This window comes from Fusarium poae (assembly GCF_019609905.1).
Source record: "Fusarium poae strain DAOMC 252244 chromosome Unknown contig_1, whole genome shotgun sequence".
In the NCBI taxonomy this organism is placed as follows: Eukaryota; Fungi; Ascomycota; class Sordariomycetes; order Hypocreales; family Nectriaceae; genus Fusarium; species Fusarium poae.
The window spans coordinates 415255-429808 of NW_025408659.1; the positions used below are offsets into that span (position 1 = coordinate 415255).

Sequence of the window (14554 nt, forward strand, 5' to 3'; positions counted from 1 at the left end):
AGGCGGGGTTAACAGTGAAAGTCGATAACCATGATACTCGTGGGTTTGACTAAAAAGGAACCCCACTCATAGAGTGGGCGGCAAAATTCTGGGACAAGGGCAAAATTCTGGGACAGCCGAATACCCCGCTCAGTCCGAATTTGCTTGATTTCACCACCAAAAACCCAACTTTTGAAAGACATTTCTAAGTATTATTCGGTCATATCTTGTATCTCAATTTGAATTTTCATCTAGGCCGTCACTATGACTGATCTGTATCAACCCAACCCTGCCGTTGCGGCTGCACGTGCGATTTTGCTCTCACAACGCCGCCACCGCAACACTAAGGAAGGGAAACCTCTCACCGTGAGAGAAGCTGCGGATAGATTCAGCGCCTCCAAGAGCACTGTTGGCCGTCATCTGAAGTCAATGAAGCTGTACGGAAAACCTGACTTCAGTGATAACAGCCGCGGCCGGCCGAGGAATCTCGGTGAGGCTGAGGAGCGTGCCGTGATCGCGTATATCGTTTGGCTCGAGAGAGCAGGTTTTCCTTGTAATCAGCTACTTATTGAAGAGGCAGCAAATGATTTGAGGGCATCACGAACGCCTCCAGCAGGGCCTGTCGGCGATGGATGGTACAGGCGGTTTCTTCGCGATAACCACTCGTCGAACTCAACTTTACAAATCTAACTGCCATGCCTCAACAACGCCTCTCTTTTGCGCAATGGTCACAACGAAGAGGGTCGTCAATTTCTGGCGACCTTCTGGAGTTTTCCAGCCAGCAATCGGATGATCTGGACGTAAGCCAAAAGTCCAAGTGCCTGTCATCTCAACCTCGCACCGTCTCCACAACCTCCTCTACCAAGCCCAGAACATTATGGGTCTTCTCTCATATGCCAGACGAGGAGGTAGAGACGAGATACTACAATCAGCGGACCGGAAAGGAAGAGTGGTTCTGTAAACATTGCGACAAAACCTATGCCTCTTCAGGGGGTACTGCAGCTCCTGCAAAACATCTCATGGACCCTCCTCCTGACGGTCACGGCCTGCCAAAAGGAGCCCCGCGAACAGCGAAAGTTACAACTATACGAACTATTATCGAACAAGCTCGTGTTGCGGCAGAAGAAAATCCCCGAAAACGCCGTCGACTCAACGATCAATCCGTGAGACTCGATCGAACCTGACCAGCTCGAGGCATTATACGTGAGGTTTATCACGGCCTGCTCTCTCCCATTTCGGCTCGTGGAATGCCCAGAGTTCCGAGCACTCTTGGCCTACATCAATAACGATATCGAGACTTGGCTTCCGGATACGCATGATACCGTCAAGGCATGGATTATGCGCCAATATGGATGCCAGAAAGAGAGGGTCAAGCAGCGCATACAGTCGGCAAAGTCAAGAATTCACATCAGCTGCGACCTTTGGACTTCTCCCAATTCTTTGGCCATTTTAGGCGTAGTCGCACACTATGTCACGGAAGACGGTCAGCTGGAACACCATGTTTTGGCGTTGAAAGACATCGACAGTGAGCACGACGGTTCTCGTCTCGCTGTGGCCATTTTGAAGGTGGTTGACGAATGGGGCTTTGCTTCCAAGCTTGGATATTTCGTGATGGACAACGCTGACAATAACGACACCATGATGAGATCCCTTTCGCTTGGTCAGTACAACTCACTATTTCTCCTGACTGGCGGCCCTAACATCCCACAGGCCTCCTACGCCGATATGACATCCAATACGATCCCAAAGTGCACCGACTCCGCTGCCAAGGCCATATCATCAACCTCGCCGCCAAAGCCTTCCTCTTCGTCACCGATAATGAGAAGCTCGAACTCGACGATCCTGGTGTGCATAATGTGACACTAAAACATATTGAAGCGTGGCGGAAAAAGGGGCCTCTTGGCAAGATTCACAACTTCGTCGTTTTCATCCAACGAAGTGTCCAGCGCAGCCAAAAGTTTCTTACTATTAGCCATAACCGTAAGCTCGCACGGGACAACGACACAAGATGGAGTTCGTGGTATAACATGCTGCGAGTGGCCCTGAACCTCAGAGATGCGATTGACGGCTATTTCAACAAATGGATGGAATTAGATTGCGCTGGAGACGAGCTCTCTTCAGAGGACTGGATCATCTTGGAGAAAATCAAGTCTTTCTTAGAGAAGCTGAAGATGACGACCAAGGCTCTCGAGTCATCGTTTGCAACACTCGATAACGTCCTCTTGGCTATGGATTTCGTTTTGGCACAATTCGAAGCAGGGAAGGAGGCATATATTGACGATCCGATAATGGCGCCCATGTATAACTCTGGCTGGGCCAAGTTGGACAAGTACTACCGGCTCACTGATGAATCGCCTGCCTACGTTGCCGCTATCGTGCTCCACCCTTCGCATAAATGGCACTACATACAGGAGAACTGGAAAAGGAGTGGGTTGAGTCGTCAAAGAAGTTGATGGAGACGCTGTGGAATGACTATAAACCCGTGGAATCACCTCTTCCTCTCTGCGAGGTCCCATCGACGACCACGAACGAGTTCTTGAACTGGAGGAACAAGCACCTGCAGCCGTCGCTCGTCACGGATGAATATGAACGATATTGCAACTCTGAACGGGTTTACGGGTTCACAAGCGCCCTTGCATGGTGGCTAGAGGAGACACAGCAGAAAAACTACCCAAACTTGAGTAAAATGGCGGTGGACATACTGTCAATTCCCGCAATGTCTGCGGAGCCGGAGCGGCTCTTCTCCGGGGCCAAGATAACCATTACAGATCGTCGAAATCGGCTTGGTAGTGATGTAGTTGAAGCTCTGGAGTGCCTGGAAGTCATGGTTTGGGATACGAGAGCTTCAAGGTGATGTACTTTAGCTGCCGCAGTGGAATAACCCAGATCACGTGCAATATATGGGATGCATTGTCATACTGGCAATATATTGGGTTCTTGGCAATACAATACAATATAGGCCAATGTCATATGGCCTAATACAATATGCACCACTTGGCAATACAATAATATTGCGAGGCTTCCATATTGCCAATATACGTATTGTTTATATTATTCGCAACACTGGTGAGAACGTACTCTAATGAACTTATTGAGTAAAATTGTGAACCGTCAAAAATCGCCACACTACTCTGTAGGTATCACTAATTTCTGTATCTACATTGCCATTAACACCGTCCGGGTCGCACACTAGTCCTAGTCCACCGTCCCGACTCGCTACAATATGCCCATTCCGTATCCAATTGCCGAGACACTCAACTTCTTCTATTCGCTCGCACGTTATCGACAGCCGGTCCCATGACGCAGTCCTACGCGCGCCGGAGAAGGTCCTTTCAGGCTCTGCTGATTGAGGGTTTATCGAGAGTATATCGATGGCCATACGGCTAAGGCGTGGAAATTGCCGTCGTTGTTCAGTGCGACACCACCACTCTAGAGGTTCGCAATCAATCTTGATAGCTGGAGCATTGATAAATGCCTCTAGGTTATCACTGTCTGTTGACACAGCCGTCTCGACCTCCATCTCCTGCAGCAAAAGCTGTAGCTGCGAAGGCGGCTTCCCTGGCGCGACTGGAGTATCTTCTGGAGTAGTTACAATGTCTCCATCTATATCATTGACGCTGTTGTTGATATTGTATTCCTCCTCCCATACCTGTCGGACACCCGCAATCGCCGGATTGATCCATGCACTCTTCCAGTTCTTATCCAAGTATGCTTTCCGACAGCGTGGATCGAGAAGAAGAGCGGCGACGTAAACGGGAGCCTCTTCAGACATGGTGTAGTATTTAATGAGTACAAACCATCCCATTTCGATAGAATGAAGCATGCGACTATCATGGAATTCCGGGGTCGAGTAGTGTATCTAACAAATCAGCGACTATCATATCTTGAACCGAGGTAGACATCGGGTACCTTCGCTTTCTCGAAGTGGCTGAGAAGACCATCCATCAGCCGCAGTGTACTGCAAATGCTCGCTTTATCGCCTTCTGTTATCAGCGTTGCCTCAGTAAAAGGCTGGAGAAAAGCATGGGTTTTCGATAGTATATCCCAGTCAGCGCCCGTTAGAAGATTAGTGAGGCCAATGTCCTTGTCATGGTCTACCATAAACTGGACGATCTGTACCTTCTTATCGAGGGCAACACTGATGGTTTTATACCATGAGGACCATCGCGTTGTGTTGTCGATGCCGAGACTGCGATTCACAGCTTCGCGCCAGTCATCGCTGTGAATCGGGGAGTTACGAAGCCAGACTGCAAGATGGTGGAGCTTCCGGAGAGCACCAATACCTTCCCACCCACTAAATTCTACTCTGCGAGCATTTCTGTCTCTTTGCTGTCTCCCATGGTTCTCTTCCAGTGTTTGATTGTTGTAATATGAGAGTGATGATTGAATTGATTGATTGAAGATCTAGGTTAAAGGACTGCAGACAGGAAAGAGATGTACATGTATGTATGATGTGATCACGTGATCGTACCAATGTCCTCCACGTTCAACACTCCCACTCGAGCTCGTGATCACATAGAAAATAGTGTCCTCCCAGTCCTTTAACGAGTGAGGGTCATATGTGGTCCGTTCGGCTTTGCCATCAGCTTTGCTCCCACTGACTCCTGAGCTCGTCTGTCTACGAGGTGGCAAGAAGAGAAGAATGGAGATATTTTTGACAGATAAAGAGATAAAGAGAGAAAGACAGGTAGATAGATAGATAGAGGTATAGAGATTGTGTTGTCAGGACAGTCCTGTGTCTCCCACTGATCATGTAGTCGCGTGACTGCGTCTTCATGATCAATTTGAGGGACTGTTCGACTTTGAAGTGTCAATGAGTCCAAGGGCGGACCGAAAACGTAGAAAGTCCACCTTGGGAAGTGCCTTCGTGAGTCCATCTGCAACTTGTTGCTTCGTTGAGATGTATTTCATCTCGATTTCGCCAAGTGCGACACGCTCACGGACGAAGTGATGTTGAATGCCAATGTGTTTGGACTTTGCATGTTGCGTAGGATTCTTGGCCATGGCAATTGCGCCTTGATTGTCACCATAGATAACGGTTGCGCCCAGCTTGACGTTGCTTGGGGCCATGAGTTCCTCGAATAATCGTCGTAGCCAGATGGCTTCCTTTGTTGCTTGAGTCTGAGCCATGTATTCGGCTTCACATGAAGAGAGGGCGACTGTTGGTTGTCTTTTGGAGCTCCAGCTGATGGCTCCTGATCCAAAGTTGAAGACATATCCGCCTGTTGATCGCTTCGTGCCTTGGTCGCCTCCCCAGTCTGCGTCTGAGAAACCTTGGGGTTCTTGGATGTTACCTTGGAGTCTGAGTTCGAGGTTGATAGTGCCACGTAGGTATCGCATGATCCTCTTGACTGCCGTCCTGTGTTCTTCGGTTGGATTGCCAAGATGTCGGCTACATAAAGACACACCAAACGCTATGTCTTGTCTCGTTCCCAACATTGCATACATCAATGAACCGATTGCGCGTGCATACCAGTTCATGAGTTCCTGGTCAGCCTTGTATCCGTTGGCTGGAGGGTTGAACTTTGAAGTTGCAACTGGTGTCGTGTTGTGACTGCATTCCCAAAGGTCGAATTCCTCGAGGACTTTCTGGATGTATGCCGATTGAGACAGATAGATAGCTCTGTTTGTTCGATCGCGTCGGACCGTCATGCCAAGGTAATACTCACATGGTCCAAGGTCAGTCATCTTGAAGCGTGATGAGAGTTGGGACTTGATGTTCTTGATCTTCTTTTTGTCCGGACCGACGATCAAGAGATCATCAACGTAGACTGCAATGAACGTCGTGCCTTTGACAAAGACTCCAACATCTGACCAGAGCGGCTTAAATCCAAGTTCGTCGAGGTAGGAGGAAAGAGTCGTGTACCAGATACGTGGTGCTTGCTTCAATCCATACAACGCCTTGTTCAGTTTGCAGACACGGTCTGTGCCATCCCCAAATCCCTCAGGTTGGGAGATATAGATGTCTTCGTCGATGTCGCCGTATAGAAATGCGGTCTTGACGTCCATTTGTTCAACTTCAAGGTCAAGGGCAGCAGCAATTGCAAAGATGGCTTTGTAGCTCATTGGTTTGACAACGGACGCGAATGTCTCATGGTAGTCAATTCCTTCTTCTTGTTCAAAGCCGCGAACAACAAAGCGCGCCTTGTGTCGAAGGATTTCGCCCTTGCCTCCTCTTTTGACCTTGTATACCCACTTGCCACGTAGTACGTTGACGTTGTCTGGTTTGTCGACCAGGTTCCATGTCTTGTTCTCTTCAAGCGATTGAAGTTCGTCAGTCATTGCTTCATTCCATTGGTTTGAAGATGGGGACTGTGACGCTTGTTTATATGTTCGTGGTTCGGAGAGATCGATCGAACGAGCAGCCATCGCGATGTGTGTTGTGAGGATATTGAGTCGATCTGTGTATTCGGTTCGTGGCTCTTCGTTGGAGACATGTGCGTATCGTGGTTGTCCTCGAGAGGAACGGGTTTGTCGAGGCAATTGGAGTTCGTGATGGTGATCGAGTGCAGTCGGACTTGGGACATGATTGTCAACTTGTGCATCGCTGAGTTGAGGGACCCGTGTGTCCGTCTGGACAATAATTGTATCATGAATAGGTTCATTGATTAGTTCGTCTCGTTGTGCTTGTTCATCTTGAAGTTGTCTTGATGCATCGTTGTTGTCTGCGCTTGTATGTGTGATTGTGATGAAGTCGGTTTGGTTGTGAGTCTTTTGTCTCTTGGTATGTGTATTGTCGTTTGCGACAGGTTGATGTTGATGAAGCTGAAGAAGGGGATGTTCGTCGAATACGGCGTCATTGGATCTCAGCACCTTGTTGTCGTTTGTGAGTACGATGTATGTCGATGAGTCAGCGCAGGCAAGGAGCTTGCATGGGATTGCAACTGGTTCCATCTTGTTTCTTTGAGTCTGTGAGTCTGACATATCCCGAGCTTCCTGGGGTGCGAAGGTGACTGAGATCTGGAACTTCGTGATGCCATTGTTCGTATGGTGTTGTTGGCAGGGTTGTGTGTGGACTGAGGTTCCTGGTCCATACGGCTCCTTTAAGGACGTATGGCCAGTAGATGCGTGGGATCTTGCCATCAATAATGGTTGTTGTTAGTTTCTCGAGGATTGTGCGGTTCATCCGTTCAGCAATTCCGTTTTGTTGATGTTGTTCTGTGTTTGTGTAGATGATCTCAATTCCCTCACCCTGACAGAAGAGTTGGACTTCTTCTAATACGTTCTCGCCTCCTCTATCTAGTCGAAGGAACTTGCATTGTCTTGAGGGCGACTTGTAGTGATTGATGATAAACTTGAGTTTATCACTGAACTCGGATTTTCGTTTTAATGGGAAGACCCAAGTCATCTGGGTAAAGTCGTCTGTGAAGGTGACCCAGTATCGTTCTCCGTGAAGTCCAGTCGTTGGAAAAGGTCCGGCAATGTCTGCGTGAAGGCTCTCAAATGGACGGGTTCCCTTCTTGATTGATCGTCAATGTGGTTGTGCAGTCATGCGTCCTTGCGCACACGAGATGCACATGTGTCCTGATCCTATCTTGTTCATTCCTGTGACCATGGTTGATAGCTTCTTGATGCCTTGTTCGCTGAGGTGATTGAGGCGTTTGTGCCAGATAGCAAGATCTTGATCCTGAATAGTATGGGCAGAGAGGGCAATGTCGTGGTTGATCCCTTCTTCGTCAATGATGTACATGTTATGTCGCATAGTAGCTGTGAAGACTGTCTTGTTATCCCGAGTGACTGTCGCTCTCTTATTATTAAAGACAACTTGAGCGCCATTCTTTGAGAGTTGTGAGACAGAGACGAGGTTGACATGTCCGTCTGGGACGAAGAGCGAGTTGCTAAGTGTAATGGCTCTCCCACTCTCGTTCTTAGCCCAGAGTCGATATGTACCGCGTCCCTTTGTTGTTGTCTTTGTGCCACCAAGACCAGTGACAGATTCGTCTACATTAGACAACTCCTCAAAGTTCTCAGACTTGCACATCATATGGCTTGTCGCTCCACTGTCTAGTATATGGACTTTGGAGAGGTATTGTATTGTGTCGTCTCGCGATTGGGCAGTTCCAGCGAAGTTGTCAAGGACTGAGATGAATGCCGTATTGAGGAAGTTTGTGGCCGCCATGGCTGCTTCTCCCTCTGGGCTATTTTGTCGCGTCGGGGACGCATTCGAGTTATTGTTGTTTCGCCATTGTTGTTTTCGTGCCGTTCTTGATGCTTCAGCTCGTTCCGGGAATTTGCGTTCCCATTCGCGTCGCTTGTCTGGATGTCGTATCCAACAGTCTTCTTCTTTGTGACCAGTTCGATGGCAGTATTTGCAGGGAATACGAGGTCTCGGATTGTTTCGGAAGTTGCCTCGTCTGGCAAGGAGTGCGGTTTGTGTCGCCTTGTTATCGTCTTGTTGTTTCTGTCGTCGTTCTTCTTGTTCAGCGAGTCGTAATGCATCATTGAGGGAGACGCCCTTGTGCGTGACTGCGTTTCCTATGTATGTTGAGACGATGTCGTGGTTTTGGTAGAAGACGGTGAGGAATGTGTCGTAGGCAGGTCCAAGGCTAGTGAGGAATTTGTCAACGATGTGTGGTTCGGAGAGTTTGCAGTCTGGCCCGAGTCGCCCGAATCCTGCTGCAATATCTCTGATTTCTTGTCCAAAGGCAGACATGCTGTCAAATTGACTGAGGGATACATCTCTCCATTTCCTGGCAAGGTCTGTGAATTCAACGCTTCCCTTGGGTTCAAATTGGAGACGCAGCGTTTCCATCATGTCATAGACTGTGGGTTGTCCCTCTGCGACCTCTTGGGCATTATAGCCACAGCGGCTGAGGATCATGCAGGTTGCCTGGGTCTGTTTGGACATGTCTGATGTCTTCTCTGTGTCTTTTTTCGTCGAGGTAGTCACCGAAGCCAGCAATTCCAAGTTTGATGCGGATGGCGCGTTTCCACTTGGACCAGTCACTCGGACCTTCGAGGAGAGAGACCGAGTCTAGTCCAATAACTTGTTCGACTGTTTTCGAGGACATCTTGTCGGAATTGTCGTTTCAAGGCAGCGTTGATCGTTGGGATATACCAGGGTTGTTGTCTAAGTATCTCGATTGGACTGTCGATTGTTAGTTTGAAGTTATCATTTATGTAGTCCTGATCTATTGGATGATCTGGTTCCTGGTATGTTGCATCCTGCATTTCTGAGTCGCGACGTGCAATATCGCGTTGTCTGTGTAATGAGACATTGTCAGCCTCATCATCTGTTGTGGATGGGGTATCCTGGCTTGTGTCTGATTGAGGCTGCGTCTCAATTTGCTGTTTGTGTGTAGTTGTGGCTTGTCCTCATTTCGGATGGTCCTTGTCCCGTGTCTATGCGTTCAGCTAGTGGCGCATAGCTCATTTCGGTGTCTGAGATTGACATTGCGCTCATTTCTGAGTCCGTGTCTTCCGAGCGTGTGTCCTGTAGGTTGGAATGGATGTTCATTCCGTCTAGGGACATTGTGTCGGATGTGTCGGACGTCATTTCGATGTGTTGTGGGTGCGTGACGCGTCTGTCATCTCTTGTCGAGACTTCCAGTCCCCAGAGTTCCGTCGACGATGCTTCAGACAGGCTGTCTGTAACATAGGATAGTGTCGTCTCTGTTGTGGTCGATGGAGAGATGCTTGGATGGAAGGAAGAGTCCTCGATTGACTGTGCGGGGTTTGTGCAGTCTGGACACGCATCAATCGCGGCTGTCAGAGTTGGGAAACGCTCTTCATTGAGGAATCTGAAGATTGTAGGCTTCAGAAGTGGTCTTGGACGTAGGTTGTATATGGATGACATCTGTATAGCTTCGTTTTTTCCTTGCGCTAGCAGTAAAGTAGCTATTTTGTCGGTATATAGTCGGAAAACCCTTTTAACTAAGTTATTTAGGCAGTGGAAGGAGGAACTTTTAATCCTCGATATAATTAATAAATAAGACATAATAACTTAGCTTTTTATATATATAGCCGTCCGGGCTCATAACCTGTTGTAATATGAGAGTGATGATTGAATTGATTGATTGAAGATCTAGGTTAAAGGACTGCAGACAGGAAAGAGATGTACATGTATGTATGATGTGATCACGTGATCGTACCAATGTCCTCCACGTTCAACATTGATCCACCGGAATATCTGATGCAGGAGGCGCACTCTCACCGAGGGCAGCAGAGAAAGTCTCGACAGATTGTGCACCAGCGACATCGCCGGTGGCATGAAGAGCAGCTTGTAGAGCTTCTTTCGAGCGCGCGAGAAGGAAAGCTTGAAGGGAAAGGTTAATAATATGGCCGAAACAGCGGATACGGCGGCGGACAGGGTCGAAGATAATCTAGGCGGAACTTAGCTGGGACAGGAAAAAAGTCACCGCATAGCCTTTCACTTACTTCTCGCTCGTTAAAAAGCTTTTCTGATAACGCCTCTAGGCAAGTATTGTTGGAGGTTGCATTATCTCCGGTATGATATCCCACGCGTCGAATCCCAAAGCGCTTCAGGACATCAGCAATCAGACCGGCCTGAGACTTACCCGAGTGGTCTTTTGGATATTCTAGCAGCCCTAGGAGCGCCTTTCGGAGCCCGTAGTCCTTATCGACCCATTGTCCACATACTGCTAGCATACCATGCCGATGTGGCGATGTCCAGAGGTCAGATGAGATGTGAATCATCGAAACGGCAGACTGAAGGGATTGGGCCAAATGATCGGCGTATAACTCATAGTTCGCTGAAATATAGCGCATTACTGTACGTCGGGAAGTGATTAGGCTATCCTCGATAGCAGGATTGCATGCTAGGGCCAGGTCCTTTAGCTCATCCCACTCAACCATCGAAAAGGCCACCCTGCGACGCGTAACAAGGCCGATGATAGCGTCGACATAGGCCTGCCGATTGAAGGCATTCCGTAATGCTGCCGCGGATGGCGTGGTGGATGAGGTGATATACGTGTCGAGAGATTGCTGGGATCGATTCTGCCGGCTGGAGAGCCCGATCAGATACGGGTGGTGATTTATTATGTGACGCCGCGCATTGCCCTTATAGCCATCATTCCATGGGCTCGCCTTGCAGTACAAGCAAACATATAAAGCGCGAGGCTTTGCCTTCTCTCTGGTGAAAAATCCCTCAACATCGATGAAGTCGGGACTAGAAGAGGGTGTGCTGGGCACAGAAGATGATTCCGATACCATAGCGATGGCTTAATGGTATAGGTAATGAATTCAAGAGAGAGAAAGTCTGTTGGTTATCGCCATTGTAGCTGCGGAACTTGTATTGAAGCTTCCGAACGGATGAGTATGAGCCATTGGCCGCTTTGCAACAAAGTAAATTTGCAACAAGCTAGCTTAACTTAGTTAGACTAAATATAGTGGGGATGCCGGCGTGAGTTTCATGAGTTAAGGTTTGAGTTAACTCAAATGCCCAGGTATGCTCGGGTCTCTGGAATGCCTGCAGACATTCTCATCGCGTTATGAGGGACATCATTGAGCCTACCGAACCCATGGTCGTTCAGACAAAGGTGGAATGTGGCAGTCGCGAAGCAAAGATAGGCGCGTCAGGGATTCTACCATCCCAGAAGCGCACAATCATCGTATCGCCTAGCCTGGATCTGTTCATTCTGCAGTTCGACAATCCTGACATGCTCAGCTGGTCTTTGTCAGAGGATATCGTTCCCTTCGACACAATCCCGAGCCCGATGCAAATACGGCATGTAGGGTGGCAGTACCATCCAATCTGGGCCTCGAGCTTACAAGACTCTCCATGGATTGGAAGCCTTGACTCTTGTGCTCATATATTGTATACGGCGTGAGGCTCGGGGGACTGGAGACGCTATGGCTCATAAACTACCGGATCAAACGAAAGCATTGGGTTTCATCGAAAAGCGAAGTCAAGGGACCGGAGCCCAAGGTCTTCGAAACAGATAATTTTCGACTTATAGAGGTGTTGTTGGATGAGAATGTACTTTCGCCGGAGCAGCTGCGGTGGGATGAGGTGGTCGCAGAGGGTGATCCCTACACTGTCAGCGACTTTCTCGCCTTTGTGACAAAGCTCCGACTGTTGGTATCTCACATTCTTATATTTACCTCAAGTCTAGAGGCTACCAGACGAACCATGAGCATCAAGATCCTAGCCTGTGAAAATATTTAAAAACCACACGAATGAAGATGAGATGTGGATTTTAGAGGTAATTAGCACTGTAGAAACTCGTGAATCAATATTCTAAACCTAAATGTCTTCGCTCGTATACAAATAAAAGTTGAAAAGGTCTATTCACCATTGCAGGGAGTGATAGGGGCTCAAGGTTGACGCGGAACGACCGCTCTGCTGGAGGTGTAACCCAGAGTATAATTCCTCCTAGTTTTGCTCTTTCACCCTCCCATTTCAGGTCGGATATTCCCTAGGCCACGATGTTGTAACAGATACAATGCATGTGCTAGAAGGACGTTATGCATGTGGATAACATTGGCATGTCTCTTAAAAGTTTATCAACCGAGATCAAGAAAGAAGTGGCTTTTGATTTGTTCTTCGTACCCCCTACCCTACAGCTAGTGAGTACTAGGCTGTAAAGGATCACCTTCCGTGTTGGATCAAACCCCTCCAAGCCATAGCGTTATTTGTTTTCGCTTTTGGTATCGCGTAAGCGGGAGGACTGGCCGTTGCAGAGATAACGGGAAGCGGCGCCAACGGCGTCGGGGGACGAAACCAGCGACAAACGTTTTTGAACATCATACCAGCCATTTTTGGGCGTAAGGTCTGGAGTCCAGATATAAACATTGCCGAGCTACAAAAGCATGTTGCTCGGCGGGTTCCGCGTTCAGTTTCGCTGCCTCTCTCAGCACAGATATAGATATTGTAGAATATGAAGGCATTTGTTTGGTCTTCCCTACTTACCTTTGTCAGCGCCACTTGCACTGATCACGCGGTATGGGTTTCGCAAGACAGGACTCCATTGGAGCAGTCCCTAGGTCGAGCCCTGCCCGGACTCGACCTTGAAAAACTCGAGGCACTAAACCCCTGGTACAGTCCCGGCATTACTGTTCCAGGGAGGATATACAAAATCCCTTACGACGAAAGTATGACCATCGTCCCACCAGCTTCTTGGGCCGGCGGTTGTCCCAAAACCCTAGTGCTTGACAGTAGAGAGAGGAAGGCAGAGGCCCAATCTTCAGAACAGCTGGAACATATAGTCGCGCGTGCCAGCACCAACGCAGAGAACCTGCTCAGAATAATATCAAGGCAAGGTCTATTGGCGCCAGCGATAACTCCAAGGGGACAAAAACGCCTTCTACGACTTACTCAAGCACAAAGGCAGCTCCGAAGACAATGGGAACAGCCAATGCATTGTCCTGCTGGAAGGAAACCCACCCCACAGAAAAGTTTGATTCAAGCCAAGACCTGAGGCTCGAATTCATCACAACGTTCTGCAATAGGCTGAAGGAGGTCAGCCTCAACCCCCAGAGCCCGTTAAGGGAATATCCATATCAAGACACGTTGATTGGGATCAATTTGCTGTCTTGCCCAAAGTACCACTTCGGTACCCGAGAAGTTATGCCACGAAGTCATGAAGTATATCGACCACAAATGTCCCGACTCTGGCGGAGTGTATAGTACATCTTGCTTGTTGTACTATTTTGTGAAACGAGACGACATCGTGTGGAACAGATAATCCCTCATCGGTGTGGGCTCGCTGTTATTTTCTCTATTCTCCTTCCTAATCATGTCTCTTCCCAGCTACGACGTTATGTGCCTGAACAGATGCAGGCAAGTTGAGAACATGATTTGTGTCTGCATCTTTCGTCGCATTCGTATGGCTGATAGGAACGGAGAGGAAGTTTCCGTGATGTACTTACGAGATGAGGTTTACATAAATGCTACATAGAAATTACACTTATGGAAAATGTTGTGGTGAAAACTGTTTTGGTTTTCATTTCTTTTTTTTCAACATTGGATTCAGGACTGAATTGTTTCAAAAGTCTAAGTATGTTCATATCAGTCGCACAAGTATGGACCACCTGGAAGGTCGCTGTCACTATAAAGTACTAAGCATGTTAACTTAACGTTAGTCTGTTTTCCAAAAATCAAGTCTACCCTCTGTAAATTGAGGTAAAATCAATCAATCGTACAGCAATTGATTTTTGGACTGTAGGGCTAGGTCAGGCGGACTAGTGGCAGCCCGTCTCGGGCAACTCAAGAGACAGAGGCTGTTGAGGACGTGATCGAGGTTGGCGGGGTGCAGGAGGGCGAAAGCTCAAATTCTGCGGTGGAAGAATTACCCGTCATGCACACTCGCAGGGGCCGTAAAGTCAAGAAACCTAGAAGATATTGAACTTTGAGCAAATTGAAACATATTAATATGAAACGTCACGTTGTTGCCATTTTTGGTAATTTTTTAGTACGACGTTGAAAAGTTGCATTTTGTATGGGGAGGAAATATTTTTGGTGTACGAGTGATGGGTACGTACGGGGGGTGGGTACTGCATGGTAAAGCTAAAGTGCACGAGCAGAGCACGACTACCACCAGTGAATTTATGCAGGACAATGGAGAGGGACATTAGACAGAATGATCCATAAAGCCCGTGCCGCATACATCTTCGT

The 14554-nt window shown here is 48.2% G+C and overlaps 4 protein-coding genes across 4 annotated transcripts; 2 read left to right on the forward strand and 2 right to left on the reverse strand.

The window, feature by feature from the left end:
• Nucleotides 1–243: 243 nt before the first annotated feature.
• FPOAC1_012936 (uncharacterized protein) lies at nt 244–1163 on the forward strand (the record flags this gene model as incomplete). Its single annotated transcript, XM_044857279.1, has 2 exons — nt 244–614; nt 758–1163. The coding sequence occupies 2 exons, from the start codon at nt 244–246 to the stop codon at nt 1161–1163; spliced, it is 777 nt and encodes a 258-aa protein (XP_044701462.1).
• A 1578-nt stretch (nt 1164–2741) lies between these two features.
• Nucleotides 2742–4319, reverse strand: FPOAC1_012937 (uncharacterized protein; the record flags this gene model as incomplete). Its single annotated transcript, XM_044857280.1, has 4 exons — nt 2742–2794; nt 3361–3838; nt 3889–4198; nt 4285–4319. The coding sequence occupies 4 exons, from the start codon at nt 4317–4319 to the stop codon at nt 2742–2744; spliced, it is 876 nt and encodes a 291-aa protein (XP_044701463.1).
• A 4940-nt stretch (nt 4320–9259) lies between these two features.
• On the reverse strand, nt 9260–9775 carry FPOAC1_012938 (uncharacterized protein; the record flags this gene model as incomplete). The annotated part of the gene is made up of 1 exon (XM_044857281.1): nt 9260–9775. One exon carries the CDS (start codon nt 9773–9775, stop codon nt 9260–9262), a length of 516 nt encoding a protein of 171 aa, XP_044701464.1.
• Nucleotides 9776–11429: 1654 nt separating this feature from the next.
• Nucleotides 11430–13358, forward strand: FPOAC1_012939 (uncharacterized protein; the record flags this gene model as incomplete). The annotated part of the gene is made up of 3 exons (XM_044857282.1): nt 11430–11764; nt 11842–12015; nt 12860–13358. The coding sequence occupies 3 exons, from the start codon at nt 11430–11432 to the stop codon at nt 13356–13358; spliced, it is 1008 nt and encodes a 335-aa protein (XP_044701465.1).
• Nucleotides 13359–14554: the final 1196 nt, after the last annotated feature.